Source organism: Euprymna scolopes, chromosome 43, assembly GCF_053919585.1.
Source record: "Euprymna scolopes isolate OS-2025 chromosome 43, ASM5391958v1, whole genome shotgun sequence".
NCBI classification, from domain to species: domain Eukaryota; kingdom Metazoa; phylum Mollusca; class Cephalopoda; order Sepiida; family Sepiolidae; genus Euprymna; species Euprymna scolopes.
In genome coordinates, this window is record NC_136524.1 from 11715996 (window position 1) to 11743777 (window position 27782).

Genomic DNA, 27782 nt, shown 5'->3' on the forward strand with positions numbered 1-27782 from the left:
GCATGGTAACGCATTACTTTTTTCATATATTCTTTTTAGACACAATAAATTGTCTGTGGACCAAAAATGGTTAAAAGTTCTTGTTTCGTTCACTCACACTTTTTGTTGAAAGTCGGATACATTTTTGATGATAATGAAAAATATTCCCTCCCCGATTGGATGTGATAATCAATTTAGACATGTGTTAAACTTATGTCACACCTTAATTTTGGAATAAATTTTGGAGTAAGCCAGATACAAAAAGTAAACAAGCTCAATTCTATCAAATATTTACAATAAAAGTAGTTCTCACAAAGGCTTTCTCTGTATATTTATCTCACATTAAATTGTGTTTTGACCAAAAATGGTTAAAAGTTATTTTGTTCACTCACATTGTTGAAAGTAAAAACTTTTGAAAAAGTCTTGAGACCATTCAAAAACTATGTACTTATTTTCTGCCTTTTTGACTCCTCTCCTTGTTCCTTTTTCTTATATAAAACATGGCAATTTTGATAAGGACTGTTTGTTTTAGCTGAGCCCCTCTTTGAGTGAACATACTATTTCATACACAAAAACGAACTTGAACTATTCCCTGAGAAGTACCTCAATGGGAAGTAATCAGTTTCAATCTGTATGCGGTTAAGTCAGGGGAGTAGCCATTCGTGCCAAATTCCATAAATTTCATCTTCAAACAGATGTCCATTAAAAAAAGTTGCATATGTAAAAATAAAGATAAAACAGTTGCAGTGAAATGGTATTCAGAAAATAATGGATTTCACAACTAAAGTCAGCATTCAACATTTAAATGCAGTTGTGTTCTTTATGCCATTGAAATGCAGAAATGGTTTTTTGATAATTTTGATCAATTATTGTGTATGTCTTTCGATACATGTTGTTGGGGATACAACACAAATAATTTTCTTGATAGGAACAAACCTTGTATCATCAATCTGCGGCCAACTGAAATGGAGATGCATGAACTTGACAGTTGCATTACCTTCCTCTGCATTTATTTAATTCACGATACCAACCCACCAGAAAGAGTTATAAATACAGGTTATATATTGGATTGGTGTAATGTCAGAGATATAAAGAATTGATGGCAAGTTAGCAATGCATATCAATATATAGTTCATCCACATTGGCAACTTATGGCCAATCTGTGATGTTGACGATACAAAAAGGTGACAAGCACTGGAAAACCTTGCTTCAATTGATTTTCTCACCTTCTCCATGGTTTCCTTACTAATCGCAAAGAAACAGATGGCAAACATCTGACAGATAGCAAGCATGGCTTTATAATCAAACATTTGATTTTTTTAGAGGGCATTGGAGTGACCGCTTAACCACATTGCATTTCACTGAACCACCAATTTTATCACAAGAGGATTTTCCATGACTGGTGGCAAAGAAAATCCATTCACCTTTAATACCCAAGTCCTCCTTATGCAAGCATAAATTGATGAAATTCTAGAAGTTTTTATATTGAGCCCCGCAGCCATCACTGAAGTAAATTATTTTGTTCACATGCAGTAATAAGGTCTGGATTAAGTGAACAGTCATTGTCTGAGTTTGATACACAAATGCAATGTCATGGGTTTTGTCATTGGAAATAAAACACAATGAAATGTGATCAGAATCTCGGTATTAAATCACTACTAGATGCAGGGTGCAATATTCCTTGCTCCAATGATAACTTTGAATTTCGTTTTGTATTAAAAATTGAAAGTTTTCTGCAAAGTTGCTCAGAACAAGGACATCATTGGATCAGTAGGTATTGCCAAATGAATGTGAAAAAAAAAATATGCATGATTCTGTGACGTCAGACTTGTGTTAACTATACGAACTATGGAAAAGCAGAAGAGACAATGATTTTTTAAAACCTTTGTTTATTTTCTTCAAACTGCAATTAATAATTAATCTTTGTTATTTTGTTAGGTTTTAAGATTTACAGTTTAATGATTAATAATATTATAAACATTTGTATATTAAATATCAAATACAGTTTTACAAGTGTTTATTTGGGTAACTGCCGACTTCCATATTTTTGTTCAGTAAAAAGAGACAAACAAAATGGGGGAGGGGGCTACAAAATGCTTAATATTGTACAATATTTTCAAATCGGTTTTAATCTGGTGATAAAATAGCTGACAAGAACCATGTTTATATTAAAACTTAATATTTAAAAAAAAATTTAAACAGAATTAATTAAAAATATATGTTGTAATGGAACATTTTCAAATAATGAAATTTTAATCGTTTTAATGTTTTAAAAATTAATTAATTTTTAGGAAGTTTCTTTTTCTTGGCAATTCAATTGATTATAGTATATTAAAAAAAAAAAACGCTATTAAAAAAAAACATAATAAATTTATATCAATTTTTTAATTACAAGGTAAGTTTTTGTTCAATATGTGTATTTAAATTTTAAAAGAATATTTTTTACTTATTTGAACTATGTTTCATAATAAATAGAAATTTCGATAGATTTAAATATATTTTGTTCAAATTTCGAAAAAATAAATGGGTGGGGGCACGTACTAAAAACATATTTCCCCTCGTATATTTTACAAAAACTGCATTTTATATGTAATTTCATTCTAAAATGGATAAGTATCGAAAATTTCACAAAAATCTGACCATTAGTTGATTTTTGCTAGATTTATTAAACACGGGTATGTTTTCACTCACAAACTTTGAAATCAAATCTTTGTAAGTGACCGATGTTCCACTTCATGGCATCGACAATAAGTTTTGCATTCTGATGTATGCTACAGACAAACAGAATGTGTACCTATAGATCCAGCTAAAACACAACACTTTGGAGGCATCTCCGAAAATTTGGAAAACCCCACCTTGACATCGGGATACTTCTATTTAAAAGCAAGATACAAATGTTTTTATTTATTTAATTTTTAAATAAAAAATAATTATTACAACAAAAACAGTAGTGTTTTTGTCGAGTAGTTTTTTTTTCCTTTTAATAATGACCTTATTATTTAGAAAGCCATTCTTAACATGAGGACAGGAGGGTGTTGTGTTCCTCTTCTGTACTGTCACCTAACAATTTAATAAAAACAGGTATCGTAAAACTTTAATCAAACTTGAAAGTACTATTTAAAAATAGTGCGGATCAATAAGTGCACTAGTACCAAATAACATTTCACTGTGTTTCGATATGAGAAAAAACATCAACAACATTCTGTGAGAGGTATGTACACGCTAAAGCTTTTTGTTTGTTTATTGTCACAAGTGCTAATTTGGACTTGCAATAATTTTCCTGTTAATAATTACCTATAACTGTAATCTCCGGCCCCAAAGTGAAGGAAAACTGCTTCTGTGGTACCAATATTCAAGAATTCTGGCGAAAGAACTGACCCATCAAATTATCGCTCCATTAACCTCCTCCCACTTTTCGCCAAAATATTTGAGATTATAATTAACTATGCTCTAGTCCATCACCTTACAGATGCTAAACTTCTGACTGACCAACAATATGGATTTAGACAAGCCCGTTCCACAGCAGACATTCTAACTAATCTCTGAACGTATATAGTATTCACTGGACAAAGCGGGGGAGGGCAGAGTGGTAGCTCTAGATATATCTAAGGCTTTTGACATGGTATAGCATGAGGGTCTCCTCAGGAAAATTAGATCATACGGTATCACTGGTAGAATACTTAACAATTAAACCCTTCTTAGATAAGAGAAAAATCCAGGTTGTCCTCGACGGTCGTACATCCAAACAATGATATAAATGCGGGAGTGCCTCAGGGGTCTACCCTTGGACCTCTACCGTTCCTGATATTCATAAATGACCTCCCCGACAAAATTACCTCTGAGATGGGTATATATGCTTATGACACCACATTCTATAACAGGCACGACAGGAAAACAAATGAACACATATCTAAAAAAAGTGGCAGAAACACAAGAGGATGACCTCCAATCTGTAGTGGAATGGGGACATAAATGGATGGTCACATTCAATGCTGCCAAGACTAAACTAGTTTCATTCAATAATTACAAGAAACCTTCTCTACCGCCTATAGCAATAGCCAACGACTCTTTATCTGAGAGTACATCTTTCAAACTCCTTGGCCTAACGTTCACAGGAAACATGAGTTGGAACAATTACATTGAAGGCATTGCCAGAGCCGCTGCAAGGATGGTGGGCTCTCTCTACCGTGCTAGAAAACTACTAACACCCGAAAGTATCCTGTACCTCTATAAGGCCACCATTCGCCCATGTATGGAGCATTGTTGTCATATTTGGGCTGGTGCATCGGCTACTATTCTCTCGCTCCTTGACAAAGTTCAAAAGAGAGTCGCAAATTTGATAGGCCCTGAACTGGCATCTAAGCTTCAGCCTCTGTCCCATCGACGAAATGTTGCATCCCTCTGCCTGTTCTACAAGTATTTTAATGGTGAATGCTCTGACGAACTGCAAACACTTGTGCCCCCACGACGTAAACACCCTCAACAAACCAGACAGGCTGCTAAATCCCACCCCCACACAGTAGAGATCCCTAGATGTAAAAGATCTTTCTACTCCAGTAGTTTCTTCTCCAGAACCGCTAGACTTTGGTCCCTGCTTCCCCAACTGTACTGATGTGCAGCAACATGAACCGACATCTTGCTGCCCAAATCCCTACATAGTACCTCAGTAGTTGTTGCTCCTGATAGTAGCCCCCTACACCAAAGTGGCAATGTGCCTTGTTTGGGGTGAAAATGTAATTAAAAAAAATATATATATATATATCCATCCAAAAAGCAGAAAAAAATCATATAAATAAAATTCGCAAAGTTCAAGTCAAAATAAAAAATATCCATTCAAAAAAATAATCCGAAAAGGCGCAAAGTTCAAGCCAAAATAAATAAATAAAAAACTAGGCTATTCTTTCTTTGTAAAAATAATAATTGAACCCTCAATCGAACGGCGTACAACATCGGAGTCGATGATGCGTATTTCGCTAGACGGGTTTCACCGTGGCCTTCGTTCCCTCGTGTACGTCAGCCGCATTCGTTATGTTGTCTGTCGGCTAATCTGTTTGGGATCGTTAAAGCTACATTTCACTGTCTGCTGGAGAAAAACAAACTAGGGATCAGTGTAGTATCTGTTCCTGTCCTTGATCATAGAATGTTCAGAGACTAAGACGACTTTTATTTTTGTCGCAATAGAGAGAAATCTCCTCTGGTCTATTTTCACTTGTCCACGAAAACAAACACACGATGTTATTGTTAAACAAGATTAAAAAATTAAAAACAGAAAATATTTTGAAATTTCGATACCTTTACGATACTTGAACGAAACTTTTTCTTTAACTATAAACTAAAGTTTTGGTGCTAATCCACTTACTAATACGCGCTATTTTTTAAATCGTATTTCCAAGTTTAATTAAAATTTGATATGCTTTTTTATTACATTGTAAAGTTAAAAGTACAGAATAGGTACAAAACACCCTCCCCTCCCCATGTTAAGAATGGCTTTTTAAATAATAACGTTATTATTTCAGCACGGATCAATAGGTGCATATGAATACCAAATTTTTATATCGGCAAAAATAGGTTTAACCCTAAACTAAGTGGCACGTATACAATAGCCAAGAAAATAAACAAGGGATGAAAATATATATAAATGTTACCAAAGACAAGATAAATTACTCTAATTACCTTGATAATTTTTCTTCGTGTTTCAACTCATTTTAAAGGATTTATTTACTTGTCAAATCTGTTAAATAATATCGAATAAAAATGGCGGTTTCGTTAGTCATTTGAATCCTCGATAATCGCTTAAAATTGAAAATTAAACAAAATACTGCTAGAAACCTATCAAATAAATGTCATCGTGACATTTATTGGGCGGATTTCTACAAGTATTTCATTCAATTTTCGATTTTTAAGCGATTATCAAGATTGCTCAGCCATTTTCTTTCTTTTTTTTTTTTTGTTCTAACTTAAGATTCGGCCTGCTTGTGTTTCAAAGTAAATAAACACGTTCAAAAAACTTATAAGGTAGGGAGAAGAGTAACTTTTGGCGATTTTTTTTTTTGGGGGGGGGTATTCATTTATTTTGACTATTTTTTTTAGTTTTATAATCTATACTAGAAAATACCCAATTTATCTTGCCTTTGGTAACATTTTTTATTTTGTCGGTTATTATAAAAAAATAACTAAGTTTTAAGTCTATTTCTGCAAAATTTAGTTTAGCTTGGTAGAAATACCGACATTTAAGTGATACTAATATAGTGACAAAAAAAAAAAATTATTGGAATTGAATTAACTCAGACTAAAATGTCAAAATACACGTGAAGTTGCTTACAAAAAATAAACAGTGGGGTGGGGCGATGGGGCAATTTCTTCTAATTCTTAATATTCGGATAGAAAAGAAAATATCCTATATATAAAATTGACGATGATTGCAATTATTTATGGGTACTTCTAGAGTTTTTTTTTTTTTTTTTTTAACACTAACCTATATATAAGTTAGGCAAAAGTCGGTTTGGTTAACTTCAAATTAAACAGACGCAAAAATAGCAGCGTTTGCCGTCTTTCTATATTGTTATTATTTTCCAAACCGGAACACAATGGATTGTAAAACCATTATTATAATTTGTTAAGATTCATAATTCATTTACTTTTTTGTTTTTGTTTTTTCATCACGAAGCATTTTTTAGAATAGCATTTTAAATATCGTTAAAATATTAGCTACTTCTGCTCTTTTTTACGGAGCCGTGTGGCGTGTACTAGTTATTTATTTTTTTAAGATAGGATTTCTAAGTTAAATTCATTTTTTTTTTTTTAATAGCTAAGTGAAAGTATAAACTAGTTGACAAAAACAAACCGCCTACTCCACACGTTAAGAATAGGTGTCTAAATGTTTAGAAACACATTGTTTCAGCACGGTCCGTAAACTGCAGAATTATCAAAAAATGTATTTTTAATTCTAATATTGCGACATAAAAACAGAAATGATAATAAACATCAGCGGTAAATAATATCAATATTAAAAACAAAACATGTTGAACAATAGTCATGTACATACTATGCAAAATGAATTTTTAAAAAATAGAGCATACACACACATATATAATATATATATACATATATAATATATATTATATATATATATATATATATATATATATATATATATATATATATATCAATAACAAAAGTGTCATCATACTTACAGCCATACTACCATTTGACTTAGTAATGTAGACAACAGACGGATAAAATTGGCTTTTTTGGTAATATGCATTAGCGATTACCACTGTTGTAAGGATAATGCTAAATCCAGTTAACATAAAAGCCCTCATGATTGCAATTGGATTTGTTTATTTTTAGTTCTGCTAAATGTTTTTCGGGATTTCTGTGAGACACTTGCTTGAATGATGCGGTAGATAAGGCTAAGTGTATTTGGGTACAATGGCGTCTGTTAGTGTTGAACACGTGGCTGTTGTTGATTGGAGGGAAGTACTTCCGTAAAAGACCAGTGTTTCTTAAAAAGAAAAAAAAGAAAAGAAAAGGTGTTAATTAATTTTTTTTCAATGAAAAGTATTTAGCTCGATGTGATTATATAGTCATTGAAATTTTAGATTAAAAAAAATACATTAAGACAATGGAAACTATTAATATGTTCAAGAGGCTTTTCCCCCATAAAGTATACTTTATAGATTAACTCCTATGACACGTGTTTTCGGTGATATGTTCCTACTTAAATATCTAAATTTATAAATTCGGTTATTTAATAAAATAATCATTGCTGAAGTAAGTGCTGATTTTAAATAGAATGCAATAATTTCATTTTTTTTCACCAATTTTTCACGTAGTGTTTGTAAGAAAAGATTTGTAAAATGCAAATGCATGTATGTTTTCAAGAGGAAAAAAAGAGAAACGTTTAAATGTCCTATAATGAATTAGTTTTTACTGATTTTTTTTTTTTTTTTTTTTTTTTTTTTTTTAGATATAACACATTATAAATTAGTAGATTAGTAATACAGAGTTACGGCCCCTTGATACGGGTACTTCTAAAACTGAGGATTCACTTCGGCTCGAATGTTTCCGTTTGAAATTTTCGGAACAAACCGGAAATGGTTGGCGAGCCTATTCGTTTATTTATTTTTTTTCACTAATTTATATTTAGAGCAATGTAATTATGTAAATAATGGAGTTAATTTTCTTTTTGTCAAATTATTAAGAACATTTCAGTTTTGAACGATTGGTGACAGGGAGGTTTCTACCAGTATTTTATTTAATTTTTGATTTTTAAGCGATTATCAAGGATCCAAATGACTATAACAAAACCACCATTTTTATTCTAACTCAACAGATTCAACATTACTTTTCTTTCAAAGTAAATAAACGCCTTAAAATAAGTTAAAGCATACGAAAATCATCCAGATCAGTCGAAGAGTAACTTATCTTACCTTTGGTAACATTTATTTGTTATTTATTTATTTATTTTTAAATCCCTTTTTTTAATTTTTTAATTTTTTTTTTGTTGGCTATTGTAACAAATACCTTTATTTTTAGTTGGGTGTGGTAAGTTTCTTCAACTTTATTTTTGAAGGGGTTAAAAGAAATTTTAAACCTAATGTTTGAACATGTTTTTCTTCACATATACACAACCACATGTACGCACGCACGTACACACACACATACACAGCCTCATACACACACTCACATTCATGCGCATACACACACCCGAGCTGTGACGTCACTTCTTTTTAAGTGAAAACCAGACATGCGCACCCAGAACACTAACTCCAGTATAAAAGCCAACAAAACCTGTCAACTTCCCTTTTTCGTCCGGACCAGCGTTCGACCTATTGAGTCGACGAACCGACCGCGCGCCCTAACGTCACTTTCCCTGCTACTGTAATGTGGGATAAGCGCACGCACACTATATACGCTTTCTCTCTCCATGAACTGGATTGACTTTCTCACTCTATCTCCCCTTTGGCCTTGGTCCATCAAAACAGACATGTGCGCAACGCTCTACTGAGCTTAACCCTCTCTTTCTACAGGCCGGCTTGCCACTTCGCGTTTCTCTATTGCATTCCCCTTTCCTTCCACGCGCGTAGTCGTCAACGGCTGAATGAACATGTGTACACCCAAGACTTTCATTTCTCAACAGAAAATAAACGACATGTTTATTTTATTCCAGCATTTGAGTTCTTTGTTTTCTTCATTCAATTCGTTTCATTATTTTTTCTTGTAGCGAGTTAGGGTATTTATATCCTGGTCCGCAACACTAACTTAAATAAAAGGATGCATCTCTAACTTTGGGAGTTTGTGAAGCTCCAGCAGCTTTGTTTTGTTTTGTTTTCTTCTGAACAGCAGCTTAAGATGACTTAGTCATTTTTCTATGCCGATCCTTGTTGTCATGGGTGCTGGAAGTAAGCATTTTACTCGGGCTGATGTTATCAGCCTGATTCTCAAACATCCAAACCTGGAACTAAGCAAGGAGACTGTTCTATCGACAGGAGTAAAATACTGGAACTGCTGCAATGCTGCATTATCATTATGTGAATGGAGTATGAATCATACAGTAGCTTCTAGTGGGGCTTCTTGATGCCATATTACTGGGAACTTCTACAGCCTTTCCTTTTCATAGTCTTAAAAAATCTTACATCTTTCTTTTTCTTTCTCTCTCTCTCTCTCTCTCTCTCACTCTCTCTCTCTCTCTGCCTTGTGTTATATATATATTATTCGTTATTATTATTATGATTATTCTTTTCTTGTTGTTGTTATTGTTATTGTTCGTTGTTAAGTCTTATTAAAAGTGATGCTTAGAGGGTCTTAGAGTCTTATTAAGAGTTTGTTGTTGTGTCTTAGAGAGAGAGAGAGAGAGAGAGATGTTGTAAGAGAGAGATGTTCGTGTTATGACGAGATTCATATATATAAAATGTTAATACTTAGAAGTGTAATAGAAGCTCTTTGAGTGATGAGACAGTGTTCAGACAGTCTTAGTGTTCACATTGTAGATATGAGATGTCGAGACGTGTATGTAAAGACATTTTAAAACACATGATATATATAAGACATATATAACAATTTTCACTTTACCTTTTGGTAGAATTACAACACAAAGATGACGTTTATAAAAACACATGATGGGTTTATTTCTTCTCCCGACCGGTCGTGGTTTTCTGAGTCAAGAATTCAAAGCTTCACATTCTAAGTTTCAAAAGTGACCGTCTCACTTCTAGACGTTCGAATCCCATGTCTGGACTGTCGTCTGTCATCCTCAGACTATCTCAGACTCTCTCTCAGTTTTCTCTGCTTAACTCGAAAATTTCTAACTATATCGAGAACTTCCCATTTTCCGTGACGTCATACACATGTTAAAACATGTCTTCTTTCACGTGTTCTGGAAATGCGTGTCCAAAACTTTTTCCTTTGTTTACAAAAGGAATTTTAACCTATATTCCCAGTAACCTATTTTTACAATATGTTAAAAACATGTTTATTAAATTATCTTATAGTTGCATTCTTCAATTGAATTTTCATAACAGAATTGACAATGCACATTCTTTTCTTAAAACTATTTTATCTCTAAGCTAAACAATGGTTTGTTTTCACATTCCATTTGCTAATTCTCTCTCGTAATCTATTTCTAAACCTAAATTACGAGGTTCGAATTTCGTCTATTCTATTTCATTTTCATTTCAACTAAATCTCTCTATTTTTATACTTGCATGAAAAGGGGACAGCCCTTATCATGTAACACTTGCTCTAACCGACTCTGCTAACCTCTTCCATTTATTTCCATACCCCATCATGACAAGACTCAAGAAACAATACAAAATTAAATTCAGAACCCCAACTTCCAATGTTGAAGAAATTTTTATCCACTTTTTCCAGTGGAAGGCAATTCTTCGTAGCTAAATACAAGTTACATATATCAAGTAAAGCACTGAAACAATTTAGGAAGAAACAACAACAAAAAAAAAAAGGAGAAAGGAGAAATCTAATTTATTAAATATAATGTTAGAAAGAAAAGTTTGCGACCTCATAGGGTTGCCAAAAAATGTAGTAGTAACTGTTGAAAGGAGAGCATGAAGGGGAGGGTAGAGAGATAGAGAGAGAAATGGGGGTGCATTTACTGGAAGCTTGTTGGTGGTTTTATCTGAATGTAAACAATATAAAAGTTCCTTGTTGTTTAAGTATTCAGAGTCCTTTTTTTTTAAATAGTTATCAGTCATTTTTTATGTACAGAGTCCTTGTTAGAATAGTTCTTAATTCTTTTGACAATATCTTCCTTAGAAGGTATTTTTGCCGTATTTTCTTTTAGAGGTAATCTGCCTTTTCTTTTAAACACGTTTCTGTGTTCTTTTTCCTTTTCAATGTCTTTGCATGCCTCCTCACGAGATTGGGAAGTACATTATCCAAAATGAACAAATCCTAGTTTATTAAAGCAAACAATGACCGAAGAAATCCTTCCAATTGTCGTTCTTTATGAGGATTAAAATCCCATGTGACAGCAAAATATTTTAGTTGATTTTTCAGTTTTCTTAGAAAAATCTTCTTGAGACAAATTTTCTTCATTTAATCCATAATTATCTTTTTATTGATAATTATAATGTTCATGGCTCTCTGTCATATTTTCATTCAACAATTTTAATGTCTTGTTAGGACAGAGTTGTAGATCATCTTCAATAAACCTGTCGATCTCGTTTTTCCTTGGGACCTTAAAAAGATGTACTCAGTAACTCGATACATTTTTCTTGAAGCTGTCCTTTTCTGCAACTGGAGATATTAATTAAAAAAAAAAGTTCCAATTTGGTGGCAAAAATGTCCCTTCCAATCAACAGGCATAAGGCAGTCACATGATGTAAAAAGGGGGAAAAAAGGTATGAAAGCTAGGCAAGGGACAGGAAGGAAGGAAAGAAAGAGCAACAGGAAGAAAGAAACAAATAAAGATGGTGGAAATAATTTCCACAACGTAGACCCGCACTACCAGGTCTCTTTCTTTATCATCAGAGGCTTACGTTCCAACCTTTCGCAAGTTGAAATCCAATTATAGAAGACCAAACCTAACCTGTTGTCCCTGTGTGAAACTGGCACTGGATCAACTGTCTCCCTAAATGATTCATACAAGACAGGTGATAAAGAGAGGTTCTGTCATGATTTCTCCCTAATCTAACACAAATTATTAACAAACCCACTTGTATACCCCATGCAACAGACAATTTGCAAACCTCCTAGACTTTTTTCTCACAACTTGCCCCAAACTGTGCTCATCCTCTATTCTGTCTCCACTGGGATATTCTGTTTACTCAGGTGTCTCAATTAAGGTAAAATCAAAATGTGATAAGTCCTCAGATTTCCCTCTCTCTTGTACATTGTATTGATACTCTATGTCTGTTTGAGATAACTTCTGAACAGTTATATCTAAAATATCTGTACATTCCAATGTGTCTTCTATATCAAACTTTACTGACTGGTTGATGATTGGTATAGACAGCTATATACTGCCTACGAGATTCCAACAAAAGCCATGGTTTATCCCAAAATGTACTGACACCATTGCACACAGAAATGACTATTTCCACTGCTTTCAACTTAATCCGTCTTTAGAATTGCAAGAAACCACTGAAAAAATCTTATAAAAAAATACAAAAGAGTCATATGCTAAGTTTGTCGAGTCACTCAGCAGTAGTTTCCACAAGCTTTGGTGAATAATAAACAAGGTTCTGAACAGATGCATGTCGTCTATCCCAGCCGTCATCAATGGTCTTGAGGTAATTTCGTCAGTATCTAACAAAACTAAACTTGCATAATTTGATCTGGATTCTTGGGAATTCCTGTTCAGCATGGATCGGGCAAGACTGGCAATCATCAGTTTCAGGCGAGCGTTGTAACAGACTCAGACTAATTTAAAAACAAACAAACCAGTGAAAAAAAAAAAATACAAATGCAAATAATCAAAAATAACAAAAACCTACCTTTAAAGGACTAAAAATATTTTTATCTATTTTATTTTGTTTATTTTGGGGTTTTTTTGCAAAATATTTATTAACGAAAAGTTCTTTTTTCTTTAAGAAAAGATTAAAGTTTTACTTTTTTTTAACCGTGAATTATTAGGTGTAAGTTTTTTCTTTTTTTTCCAGACTTTTTGTTCAGTCAAGTTTTTGGGGGGCAGGGGATGTTTCCACAGAAATTTTATATATATTTTTTTAAAGAAAATTCGTAAAAATATGTTTACAAAAAGCGTAAATTGTTAGATGAAAGTACAGGAAAAAATTTAGGGTTTTTTTCAAGAAAAATAATATTTTTATTTTATTTTTTCATTTTATTTTTTTATGGCTGTTCATTGCTGGTGGAAGAACTTTCTCTAGATGAGAATATTTCCTTAGGAATCTTTTTACTTTGACTGTTGAACAGCCATCGATGGCAAAGAGGGAGGGAGATGGGGGTAGAGGAATTGGAAAAAAGCTCCCCAAGAACCGGGTAGCTTTTGGAAATATGATTTATGATGGAGACAAAAGGATCGTTTCTGAATTTTTGTCTCCACATAAATTCAAGTAAATATGTACCTAGAAGCTCCCGGTTGGTTCTGCATTCTTGCTTGTTCATTGTTGCCTTCATCGCAGGGTCTACAAAATGCATACTTATGATTAACTGTCAGGTGGTTGGTGGAATCCTTCTTCTCCTACTTTGTTATAGGCACTTCCAACAGTCGGATATATGACTGTAGTCCTCGGCAGAATATATTTGTTTATTATTATTCAGTGTTGCAATTTGGTACAGTCACCAAAAAACCCTCCTTGTTGGTGATGTAAATAAATGCCGGTCTTGCCTGATCTATGCTTGACGGGAATTCCCGAGAATCCAGGTCAAATTATGCAAGAGTACCTCCAGCTGAATATAACATGGTAAACAAGTCTTTGATGAGCTGTCTTCTAAAATAAATGAGCTCTTATCCAATTTCCACCAATTATCATGATGCTGTCTCACTGGACACTCAATAACTCTTATCCTTGCGGGGCTTCTGGGTCTCTATAGTATATAAAAATGTGGATGTGAAGCCTTAATGTTGTATACTTAACAACTCAGAAATCGAAAATTAAACAAAAATACAGCTTATTAGCTGTATTTTTAATTTTCGATTATCACCAATATGACTAATTGTTCAAAAATTTAATTTGTAGCCAATCAATATTTATTTGTATCTCCACAGTCGCCAATATTTTAAAATTTTAAATAAATAAAATCTATTTTCTAAGTTAAATGTTCTAAAATAGGAAATGGGTGTCCCAGAAGGAAACATTATCAGTAACACTATTTAATATAAAAATCAATGGCATAGTAGGATCCCCCAAACCAAACAATGACGGATCTTTATATGTAGATGATTTTTAATTTGTAACTTGTTCAAAACCATTAACACAATTGAATGACAACTACAGCAATGCTAAAAGAAAATCAGTGGGCAATCGGCACACAGATTTAACATATCTTTAACTAAACTAATTCCATGCATTTCTGCCACTTATGAAAAATGTGACCAAACTCTAAAACTGGATGATATAAAAATTCTTGTAGTACAGAAACATAAATTCCTTGGTCTACTATTTGATTTTAAACTAACATTTATTCCCCATGTGAAACAACTAAGAATAAAATGCAGCAAAGCAATCTAATTAACGAGAATCGTGGTGCACACTGACTGAGGTGCAGATAAATGGTCATTGTTGAAATTATATAGATCCTTAATACATTCCAAATTAGATTATGGTTGCTTCATCTATACATCAACCTGTAAATCATATATATAAAAAAAAAAAAAAAAAAAGAAACAATACACCACCAATTAGCACTTAGTACCTTTCCATCATTTCTAGTGGACAGTTTGTACGTAGAAAAGAATGAATCACGGGTAGCTCTATGAAGGCAAAAATTGGCATTACAATACTAAACAAAACTGAAATCATGCCCACTAATTCCAGTTTACAAAATTACATTTGAATAAAGTATAAAGAATTATCCCAAAGAAAAAAAATGCAAAAAGACTATTTGAACTCCAAATGGAAAGCATAATTGAAGAAACTAACAACCCTCTCAAAAACATACATGATATTATTAAACCAAATATTAGACCTTGGGAAATAAAAGCAATCAAAGATGAAACAGAAACTAAATAACCTTAATAAAGGCTCTACACATCCATACATATTTAAGGGAGTTTTAAATAAAATATTACACTCCAATCCCAAGTATAACACCATATTCACAGATGAATTTAAGGATAAGAACGCAACAGGATGTGCAGCTATTTATGAAAATCAAAAAAATTCAAAAACATCTTCCTAAAGAAACAGGTGTCATAGATTTTGCACCTGAACATTGTTTTCCAAAGCAAAATGGAAAAATTCTTGATCTTTTCAGATTCTTTATCAGTAATGACAACCCTACAACATAAAAAATTGGACAACCCATTAATCATAAAACTATAGTGCAGACTAACGTCATTGTCAGAAGCAAAAGATATAGTCTCATGTTTAATTCCAAGTCACATGAGAACCAAAGGAAATAACAAGGCTGATACAGCCACCAAAAATGCTCATAAAGAACCCATTGACCAAACATACAAGATTCCATTTACAAATTTAAAAGTAAAAATACAATCATATATCCCAAATAAATGGCAAATCCAGTGGGATAACTGTAATCCAAACAAACTATTAACAATAAACTCCATTCTAGGTGAATGGGTCGAAGAATACAAAGAATCACTGTGTATCAATATAAAACCTGTTTACTCTAACTGAATCACTGTGTATCAATATCAAACCTGTTTACTCTAACCGAATTACTGTGTATCAATATCAAACCTGTTTACTCTAACTGAATCACTGTGTACCAATATCAAACCTGTTTACTCTAACTGAATTACTGTGTATCAATATCAAACCTGTTTACTCTAACTGAATCACTGTGTATCAATATCAAACCTGTTTACTCTAACCTAATTACTGTGTATCAATATCAAACCTGTTTACTCTAACTGAATTACAACTTAATACATCAAGAAATGTCGTGTAACTGCTACATAATCCCCTGATAAGGTTTTCAGCCAATAAAAAAAAAACAAGAGATTCTTTATTGCAATTTAGAATAAATTTAAATGAACATGCAAATTGAAACAACACAGTATATAACTGTTCAGTGTGCTCAAAAATGTCTTTGTTTTATTGCAAAGAGAAAAATGTTCCTTTGTTGAAAAGAAAAAAAAAGTGTTATATCAAAAAATAACCAAGTCAACGAAATCTTTTGTTTTGGAAAACCATGACTGTTTAGATATACAAAGTCTTATATAAATTTTTTGGTCAATGAACACAGAATGTGTGGTGATAACGTAATTTGTAAGACATGACTTGTTTCTCGAGATTCTGTTTCAATTTGTTAAAAAAATATGAGTGTTGGTGAAATATGGAGGGGAAAAAGTGCTTGTTGACCAACACAGTCTCTTTGGTAGTGTCAATGTCCAGAATAATAAAAAAAATGTTGCTTTGTATGATAACATGATATGGATTGGAATAAGGTGGTATAAGTGGGCTTTAACCGTGTCTCTCCTTATAAACACATTGGTATATGAATCAATGTCCTGAGGAACAACTGATTTTATGCTTTGATGCGAAAGGTTTATGGGTAGCAGAGTATTGAATTCATTTTTTTTGTTTCCATTTTTCTTAGTTTTTTTATTATCGAAATGAAACAAAACAGCTTTATTTGTTTTTTGCATTTGTCTTTGTTTTCTTTTTATTTGTTTTCTTTCTAGGTAATGGTATTTGTACAGTATCTTTCCACCCTAAAAAAAATCCTTTAAAATTACTACTATATATGTTGAAAAAGTAAAATAACATTCAAAATTTCAGGAAACAAATAGTTTTTAAGATATGAAGAAATTATAGTTTTAAAAATCATTTTTCTATATTAATTTAGTAAAGTAAGCACCCACTTTATGGCCACCGTTTCAGGAAGTGGAGGGGGTCTGGTAATTTTTAAGTGGGGTGTTTGTTTGGTAATTGTGACCTGGTGGACCGACACAAAACCAACCAACCAGAAAAAATATGTGCACGCTTGTGCCTACAATAATACCCACCAACTAATTACATTGCTTAATAACCTGAAAACTACTTATTTATGGAAAATTTAAATACAATATTCGTTTTTAGCACATCCAAAAACCACTCGAAAACAAGTCTCCCCCCTCCCTCAAAAGAAAGGTGCCATAAAGTAGGTGTTCATTTTACATTAAATTAATATAGAAAAGTGATCCCACACTCTCTGAAACTATAATTTCTTCATATCTTGGAAACTACATGTTTCCTAGAATTTTAAACGTTATTTTCGTTTTCAGCACCCCTGAAAATATATATTAGTAGTAATTGTAAAAGAATTTTTGTTGCAATGAAAAGTGAACATACAGAATAAAATAATCAAAACTAAGTATTGCAGTATTAAAGCAAACAAACAAACAAAAAAACAAACAAACAAACAAACAAACAAACAAACAAACAAAAAACGTCAGAAGTTTTAGCCCCACCAGAAGAGCTAACAGACAAACTTATATTCCGAACGACCTTCACACTTGCAAATATGCGTTCACCAGGAAGGATGCAGTAAAAAACCAATTTGTCCAAATTACTCAGAAGCGTATCAAGTTTTGGACAGATATGAAAAATATTTTACTCTCCTGTGGAAAGAAAGGAAGGATAACATCACGATCAACCGAATTAAACCAGCATACATTGAGGAATATCCTCAGACAATTTCCCCACCAGAACAAACTCCCATGAAACAAGAGAGTGCAGCACAAAAAGATACAAATGCCAAACCTATAACAAAAATAGGTAGGAAAGTCTACTGGCCGAAACAATTGAAGGAATGCATTACATATTGAAAAATATTTACATCTTTTACAATCTGGAGGGAGCGGGGAGTATTTGTGCGGTCAAACACACCTAAAAACAAAATGCATTTCTTGTTCTAAAAATAACAAATAAATAAATAAAATGCATTTCTTGTTCTAAAAATAACAAATAAATAAATAAAATGCATTTCTTGTTCTAAAAATAACAAATAAAATAATAAAATGCATTTCTTGTTCGAAAAATAACAAATAAATAAATGATATGCCTTTCTTATTCTGAAAATAATAAATAAATAAATAAACTGCATTTATTCTTTTAAAAATGAAACATAAATAAATGAAATGCATTTCTTGTTCTTAAAATAACAAAGAAATAAAAAAGAATAAAATGCATTTATTATCCTAAAAATAACAAATAAATAAATAAAATGCATTTCTTGTTCTAAAAAAAACAAAAAAGTAATAAAATGCGTTCATTTCTTGTTCCAAAAATAACACTAAATAAATAAAATACATTTCTTGTTTTAAAAATAACAAATAAATAAATAAAATGCATTTCTTGTTCGAAAAATAACAAATAAATAAATGAATAAAGTGCATTTATTATTCTAAAAATAACAAATAAATAAATAAAATTCATTTCTTGCTCTAAAAATAGCAAATAAATAATTAAAATGCATTTCTTTCTCTAAAAATAACAAAACAATAAATAAAAATGCATTTCTTGTTATAAAAATAACAAATGAATAAATAAATAAAATGCATTTCTTGTTCTAAAAATAATAAATAAATAAAATGCATTTCTTCTTTTAAAAATAATGAATAAATAAATAAAATGCATTTATTGTTCTAAAAATAATAAATAAATTCATAAAATGAATTTCTTGCTCAAAAATAACAAATAAATAAATAAAATGCATTTCTTGTTCTAAAAATAATAAATAAAAAAAAGCATTTCTTGTTTTAAAAATAACATATAAATAAATAAAATGCACTTCTTGTTCTAAAAATAACAAATAAATAAATAAAATGCACTTCTTGTCCTAAAAATAACATATAAATAAATAAAATGCACTTCTTGTCCTAAAAATAACAAATAAATAAATAAAATGCACTTCTTGTCCTAAAAATAACATATAAATAAATAAAATGCATTTCTTGTTCCAAAAATAACAACAAAATAAATAAAATGCATTTCTGGTATTAAAAATAGCAAATAAATAAATAAAATGCATTTCTGGTTTTAAAAATAACAAATAAATAAATAAAAGGCATTTCTTGTTGTAAAAATAACGAAAAACAAATAAAATGCATTTCCTGTTCTAAAATTAACAAATAAATAAGTAAAATGAATTTCTTGCCATAAAAATAACAAATAAATAAATAAAATGCATTTCTTGTTCTAAAAATAAAAAATAAATAAATAAAATCCATTGCTTGTTCTTAAAATAACAAATAAATAAATAAAATGCATTTCTTGTTCTAAAAATAACAAATAAATAAATAAAATGCATTTCTTGTTCTAAAAATCACAAACAAATAAATAAAATGCATTTCTTGTTCTAAAAATAACGAATTAATAAATAAAATGCATTTCTTGTTCTAAAAATAACAATAAATAAATAAAATTCATCTATTTCCTAAAAATAACAAATAAATAAATAAAATGCACTTATTTTTTGTGCTAAAAATAACAAATAAATACAATGCATTCATTTCCTGTCCTAAAAATATCAAATAAATAAATAAAATCCATTGCTTGTTCTAAAAATAAACAAATAAATAAATAAAATCCATTTCTTGTTCTAAAAATTACAAATAAATAAATAAAATTCATTTCTTGTTCTAAAAATAAGAAATAAATAAATGAAATGCATTTCTTGTTCTAAAAATAACAAATGAATAAATAAAATGCATTTCTTGTTCTAAAAATAATAAATAAATAAATAAAATGCATTTCTTGTTCTAAAAGTAATAAATAAATAAATAAAATGCATTTCTTGTTCTAAAAATAAGAAATAAATAAATAAAATTCATTTCTTGTTCTAAAAATAACAAATGAATACATAAAATCCATTGCTTGTTCTAAAAATAACAAATAAATAAATAAAATGCATTTCTTGTTCTAAAAATAACAAATAAATAAATAAAATGCATTTCTTGTTCTAAAAGTAATAAATAAATAAATAAAATGCATTTCTTGTTCTAAAAATAATAAATAAATAAATAAATAAATAAAATGCATTTCTTGTTCTAAAAATAATAAATAAATAAATAAATAAAATGCATTTCTTGTTCTAAAAGTAATAAATAAATAAATAAAATGCATTTCTTGTTCTAAAAATAATAAATAAATAAATAAATAAATAAAATGCATTTCTTGTTCTAAAAGTAATAAATAAATAAATAAAATGCATTTCTTGTTCTAAAAATAATAAATAAATAAATAAATAAATAAAATGCATTTCTTGTTCTAAAAGTAATAAATAAATAAATAAAATGCATTTCTTGTTCTAAAAATAATAAATAAATAAATAAATAAATAAAATGCATTTCTTGTTCTAAAAATAATAAATAAATAAATAAATAAAATGCATTTCTTGTTCTAAAAATAATAAATAAATAAATAAATAAAATGCATTTCTTGTTCTAAAAATAATAAATAAATAAATAAAATGCATTTATCGTTTCAAAAATAACAAATAAATAAATAAAATGCATTTCTTATTCTAAAAATAACAAATGAATAAATAAAATCCATTGCTTTTTTTTTTACATAGGCATCAGCACATTATCAAGGCCAAGAGGCCACTCAAGTATAAGGGTTAAAGAGTGTACAGTAGATATTGGACAATTAGTAATGAAAATTTGGTAAATTTGATAACTTATATGGAACGGCTCATCAAGTACTTATTTACGTTAGACTTGAGCACAACCATATTGTAGTCAGCCGGAAAGCAAGAAAACGGAAGACAATTCCACAGGCGTGCAGTTCTAAGAAACAAGCTTTGTTCATGGAATCTACATTTAGGTTTAGGCACAGATAAAGAGTGGGGGGAATTATTGATAGTGTTTTCAGCTAGACGAGTGTTTCTTGTGAAAGTTAGGCGAAGGGGGACCATAGACTGAAGCTCAGTCGAACACTTTCCATGAAAATAACGATACATCAGAGACAAACTTGCAACATCTCTTCTGTGAGATAGAGGTTGCAGGAAAAAGAAAAAAACATCTCCTATGAGGCTACGAAGTCTATTTTGAACTCTATCAAGACAGGACAAGTCCTTTCTAGCAGCTCCTGCCCAGATGTGGCAACAATATTCCATCCTTGGACGTACCTGGCTCTTATATAGATAGAGAATAGCATTGCTTGTTCTAAAAATAACAAATGAATAAATAAAATGCATTTCTTGTTCTAAAAATAATAAATAAATAAATAAAATGCATTTCTTGTTTTAAAAATAACAAATAAATAAATAAAATGCATTTCTTGTTCTAAAAATAACAAATAAATAAATAAATAAATAAAATGCATTTCTTATTCTAAAAATAACAAATAAATAAATAAAATGCATTTCTTGTTTTAAAAATAACAAATAAATAAATAAAATGCATTTCTTGTTCGGAAAATAACAGATTAATAAATAAATAAAGTGCATTTATTGTTCTAAAAATAACAAATAAATAAATAAAATGCATTTCTTATTCTAAAAATAACAAACAAATAAATAGAATGCATTTCTTGTTTTAAAAATAACAAATAAATAAAGACACCCAGCCGAAAACTTTACATAGTGTCAGAAAAAGGATACAATTTGTGGAGGAAAAAAAACCCCCAAAGTAAAATATCAAATATTTTAGTAAGAAAAAACAGAGGACTCCCAAGAGAAAGAGAATTCTATTACCAACAAACAAACGATCTACGGAAAAGGTTAACAAGAGAGAACTGTAAGTACAGAAATTTGTTCTTCTCATATATATTGTACACTTTTGGACATAAAGCAATTTTCTGCTAAGATTGCACCCCCTGAACGAATATCTCTCATTGGAAATGTTGTAAATAACTGGCGAAAATTTAAACGAAATTATTCGATCGCCAGTACATTGTCTAGAGAAGCAGACACTTCATATCAGATATTGATATTTTTAACAACTATCAGGGAGGATAGTTACAATATATATGAAGAGTTAAAGTTTAATTCTGAGGAAGAAAAGACTGACCTAGAGAATGTGATGAAGAAGTTTGAAGATTTTTTCATGGGAGAAATGCATGAAGCTTACGAATCATGCATTCCACTTCGTAAGCAAGAATTATCAGAAAGTATTGCGACCTATATAGCTGCTCTTTGACAACTTGCAAAGAACTGCAATTTCGGACAACTACAAGATAGGCTTATTCAAGACCAAGTCATTGTCAGAGTTTGAAGTGATACCATCAGAGAAAAGTTATTGCCTGATAAACAGCTTACTCTAGACAAGTGCCTACAAATTGGTAGAGCCTACAAAACTTCAAAACAACAGACGCAGACCATTTCCTCCAGTACCGATGCAACGAATCCTCAAATCAACTGAGTTCCAAATCGGACTTACAAAACAACTTCAGCAAACAACCAAATCCAAAATCGAAAGTGCCTAGCAAATGCACACATTGCGGGAAATTTCCATTCCACAATAGAAATGACTGCCCAGCGAAAGATGCATGCTGCAGAATTTGTTTATGGAAAGGGCATTATGCAAATTTATGCAGAACTGATAAGGAGAAGGTTAGAGAAATAAGAGAGGGGAAAGAAAATCATTTTTTAGGTTCTGTAACTCTAAAAAAAAAATAGGTGTAATTACCACTGAGAATAATACAAATTGGCAGGCTAAAATCAAGGTCACCAGTAAGACCTGTACCAAAATTATAAATTTTAGGCTGAATGCAGGTGCAGATGTAATCTCGGACTAGTTCTTCAGAAAAAATTCCCCACTCATTCAACTCACAACCAAAAGACTGTACGGACAGGGTCATCATGAGATAAACCACATAGGATGTGTGAAAGGAAAACTGGCCATGGAAAATGCAGGCTTGCAACAGGACCTTTATGTTATAGAAAACCTGGAAGAACCTCTACTGAGTGGACCAGCAATCAAAGCCCTCAATCTGCTGAGAGCAGTTAATAGTGTGACAAGTGAAGGCCACCAGTATAAAAAAAAATTCCCAGAACTGTGCCCCAATAGTTGCCATCCAAAAAGCTAACGGTAAAGTTAGGTTATGTGTCGACTTTACCAAGCTAAATGAACGCATAAAACGGGAGAAATTTCCTTTATCCACCACAGACCAAGATGGAGCCACAGTATTTAGCAAACTTGACTGCAGCAATGGATTCTATCAAATTGCCCCACATGAAAAATTGCAGGTCCTAACCATATTCATAACACCTTATGGGAAGTACTATTTCAAACAACTTCCATTCAAGATAAGTTCTGAACCAGAAATCTTTCATAGGGAGATGACAAACATTTTTCCGGGATACCAGGTGTCATCTGTGATATAGATAATGTCTTAATAAATGGAAGAAACCAGCAGGAGCACGACAAGCAACTAAAAGCAGTACTGCAGAAAATGAAGCCTGTAAGAGCCACACTGAATGATAAATGTGTATTTTCTGTAAGAACCATAAAGTTTCTGGGCCATATCATATCAAACGAGGGAATCAAAATAGATCCTGAAAAAGTAGCAGCAATTATGGACTTGCCCAGACCAGAGAATGTGTCTGAATTATGACGCTTACTGAGCATGGCAAACCAGGTTGGAAAATTTGTTAGGAATCTAGCTGAAACCACCAAACCACTTCGAAAGCTTCTTAGAAAAGACTCAGAATGGATCTGGGATGAGCCTCAGAAGGCAGCATTCCAGACCCTGAAGAAGCAACTATTCCACACCATTACTGACTCATTACAATTCTAACAAACAGACAAGAGTATCAGCAGATTCATTGAGCTATGGCCTAGGTGGAGTACTACTTCAGAAGCAAGAAAATGACTGGAGACTGGTATTTTATGCTACACGGTCTCTGACAGAAACAGAGCAGAGATATGCACAGGTCGAAAAAAGACACTGACAGTCACTTGGTGTTGCTAAAAATTTGCAGATTACTTGGTTGGAATGCCAAAATTCACAATCGAAACAGACTACAAACCACCGTTGACACTGTTGAAGTCGAAGTAAGTTGATGATTGACACCAAGAATTCATTTTTTCCACATGAGATTAATGAGATTCTCCTATGATATTATATATTAATTTGGAAAAGACCTCACAACAGCAGACACTTTGTTCTGAGAACCTGGAAGTAGGCCCATTTATCTGCTACAGAGATTTCTGGTGATAAGTGGATCAAGACAAAAGGAGCAGCGGAGATGCTTATTAAGAGTCGACTTTGAGCTCTTGGAGACTTGATCTGAGAATTCGCACTGAATGTAACTGTCACCTTGGTTCCATCACAGACAGGTTGATCAAACTGAAGAAAGCCTGGTTAAAGAAAGAGAAATGTGTATTGTGCAGTAGAGCTTCTAAAAGATGCATCATTTTGGAAAGGAACGGACTTTATACCTAGCAAGAATAGTGAATCTACACATCACAATACAAGATGTCCAAAAGGTGGTGGAACAATGTATGGAATGTCAATCAATTGACCCTGCACCAGCCAGACATGAAAAAGGAGAATTTCATGTTGAAAAAAATTGGTGGCAACTCGCTATTGATATCATGCATTATCAACATGAATCATATTTAACTATCATTAACTGCGAGAGTAGCAATATGGCGGAAAATCAGAAATGAAATGGCAGAAGAGGTAAAGAGAGTTGTCGAGGGGATGTTTATAGAAAGGGGGCCAGTAGAAGAGGTGTTGGTGGATAACAATATGTCTTTTTGCTCAGAAGTTTTTAAAGACTTAAGACTTAGGCTGTATTTTAGAGCTGCATACCACTCAAGTGGTAATGGTATTATAGAAAGGCACCATCGCACTATAAAAGCTGTGGTATTGAGAAGCCTAATATTCAAAAAGATTATTAGAAAGTAATATTAAACAGTAATATTAGAAAGTAATATTAGAAAGTGATATTAAAAAGAAGCTGTATTTTGTTTTAATATAGCACCAAAGACTGGCGAAGATGAAAAGTCAGTGCCACATTTTACATACGAATGGCGATATCCATTGGCTGTAACAGAAAGAGTGGAACATGCACGCTCAGAAATCATGGTTGGTGAAGAGATGTGGGTGAAACCACCCAATTCTCATTGTACAACCTGCTGAGGAAGAGGTACTGTAACTGAAGTACTCTCCAAAAACAAAGTGGCAATTAATAGAATGCCATACCATATTTTGAACATATGGAGAGTTTCCTTGTCAGCAGAGGAAGAGGAGGTTGATGAAGTTCTCAAAGAAGAACCTATACGATGACACCTGGCATGGATGGCAGATTATGAGACTAATTATTGATTATAAAGATCAAGGGTGCATGTGATTAAAAAGTAGTACAGACCTGACCTGTACAATGTGATGTCAGTTTCAGGAAAGTATTAAAGGAAAAATATGTCTACTTCTGCTATTTATGGACTAGTAGCGATAGGAGGTAATGAGAGTTGAGAGAAATATGCAAATGAGATGCAATCAGTTTTTCAGATAAAAAGCCTTTCTACTATCACTTTCTAATATTATTTTGTAATATTACTGTTTAATATGACTTTCTAATATTACTTTCAAATATTACTTTTCCATATCACTTTCTAATATTACTTTTTAATATTGCTTTCTAATATTACTTTCTAATATCACTTTCTAATATTATTTTCTAATATTAGATTTACACTCACTTTCTGATATTACTTTGTAATATTACTGTTTAATATTACTTTCTAATATTACTTTCTAATATTACTTTGTAATGTCACTTTCTAATAGCATTTGTAATATTACTATTTAATATTACTTTCTAATATTACTTTGTAATATCACTTTATAATATTATTTGTAATATTACTTTTTAATATTACTAATATTATTTTTTAATATAACATTCTAATATTACTTTCTAATATTACTTCTTAATATTACTTTTTAATATCACTTTTTAATATCACTTTTTAATATTACTTTCTAATATTACTTTCTAATATTACTTTCTAATATTACTTTTTAATATCACTTTTAAATATTGCTTTTTAATATTACTTTTTAATGTTACTTTTTAATATAACTTTCTAATATTACTTTTGATATCACTTTCTAATATTACTTTCTAATATCACTTTTTAATATTACTTTCTAATATTACTTTCTAATATTATTTTTTATATTACTTTTTGATATTACCTTTTAATATCACTTTTTAATATTACTTTTTAATATTACTTTCTAATATTACTTTCTAATATCACTTTTTAATATTACTTTTTAATATTACTTTCTTATATTACTTTTTAATATCACTTTCTAATATTACTGTCCGGTGTCACTTTTTAATATTACTTTTTAATATTACTCTCTAATATTACTTTTTAATATTACTTTCGTATGTTACTTTTTAATATTACTGTTTGATATTACTTTCTAATATTACTTTCTAATATCACTTTTTAATATTACTTAATAATCATTAATTAATATTCCTTTCTAATATTACTTTTTAATATTACTTTCAAATATTACTGACTGGTATCACTTTCTAATATCACTTTTTAATATTACTTTTTAATATTACTCTCTAATATTACTTTCTAATATTACTTTCTAATATTACTTTTAAATATTACTTTTTAATATTTCTTTCTAATATTACTTTTTAATATTACTTTTTAATATTACTTTTTAATATTTCTTTCTAATATTGCTTTCTAATATTACTTTTTAATATTACTTTTGCATTACTTTCTAATATTACTTTTTAATATCACTTTCTAATATCGCTTTCTAATATTACTTTCTGGTATTACTTTTTAATATTACTGTTTAATATTACTTTCTAATATCGCTTTCTAATATCGCTTTCTAATATCACTTTCTGATATCACTTTCTAATACAACTTTTTAATATCACTTTCTAATATTACTTTTTAATATTACTTTTTGATATTAGTTTTTTATATTACTTTCTAATATTACTTTCTAATATTACTTTTTAATATCACTTTTTAATATCACTTTCTAATATTACTTTGTAATATTACTGTCTGATATTACTTTCAACTTCAATAAAATTGTAACGCATGCAACCATGGACCTAAAAATTGATAAATACCGATTATAACTTGGTTAACTTCCCAACCTACATTCCTACAAAGTTTTATTCAAACAGTCTTTTATGCTAACATTTTTTCATTCCAATTTTCTCTTATCGGTTTGGTGAGTGTATTTACGTAGAGGGGGTACAAGTGCTTGTAGTTCGTCTGAGCATCCACCATTAAAATACTTGTAGAACAGGCAGAGGGGTGCAATATTTCGTTGATGGGACAGAGATTGATTTTAGATGACAGTTCAGGACCTATCAGGTTGGCGACTCTCTTTTGAACCCTGTTCAGGAGTGAGAGACTAGTACCAGATGCCTCAGCCCAAATGTGACAACAATATTCTATGTGTGTGCAAATGGTGCCCTCTATAGAGGTACAGGATACTTTTATGCATAAGTAGCCTTCTAGCACGGTAGAGAGAACCTGCCTTCCTTGCAGCAGCCCTGGCAATGTTCTCAATGTATCTGTTCCAACTCGTTCCCTGTGAACATTAAGCTAAGGAGTTTAAAAGTACTTTCAGGTAATGCATTGCTATAGCAATACATTACCTGAAAGTACTTTTTGGTTGAGAAAGTTTGGTTGAGAAAGTACTTTTTGGCTGAGAAAGTTTGGTTGAGAAAGTACTTTTTAGTTGAGAAAGTTTGGT

The 27782-nt window shown here is 31.0% G+C and overlaps 1 protein-coding gene across 2 annotated transcripts in view; it reads right to left on the bottom strand.

Moving 5' to 3' along the window:
* The window catches only part of LOC145268188 (E3 ubiquitin-protein ligase synoviolin A-like), a 131445-nt gene that overhangs the window by 75174 nt on the left and 28489 nt on the right, over positions 1-27782 (bottom strand). The window contains exons 1-2 of one of the 2 annotated variants that reach the window (XM_080123424.1): positions 7984-8066; positions 7173-7483 (exon numbers count right to left, since the gene is read on the bottom strand). In XM_080123424.1, coding sequence (XP_079979550.1) covers positions 7173-7301 — 129 coding nt within the window. In that variant the 5' untranslated portion in view covers positions 7302-7483; positions 7984-8066. Of the gene's footprint in view, positions 1-7172; positions 7484-7983; positions 8067-27782 lie in introns of those variants that run through there. The other variant, XM_080123423.1, reaches the window with a different exon arrangement.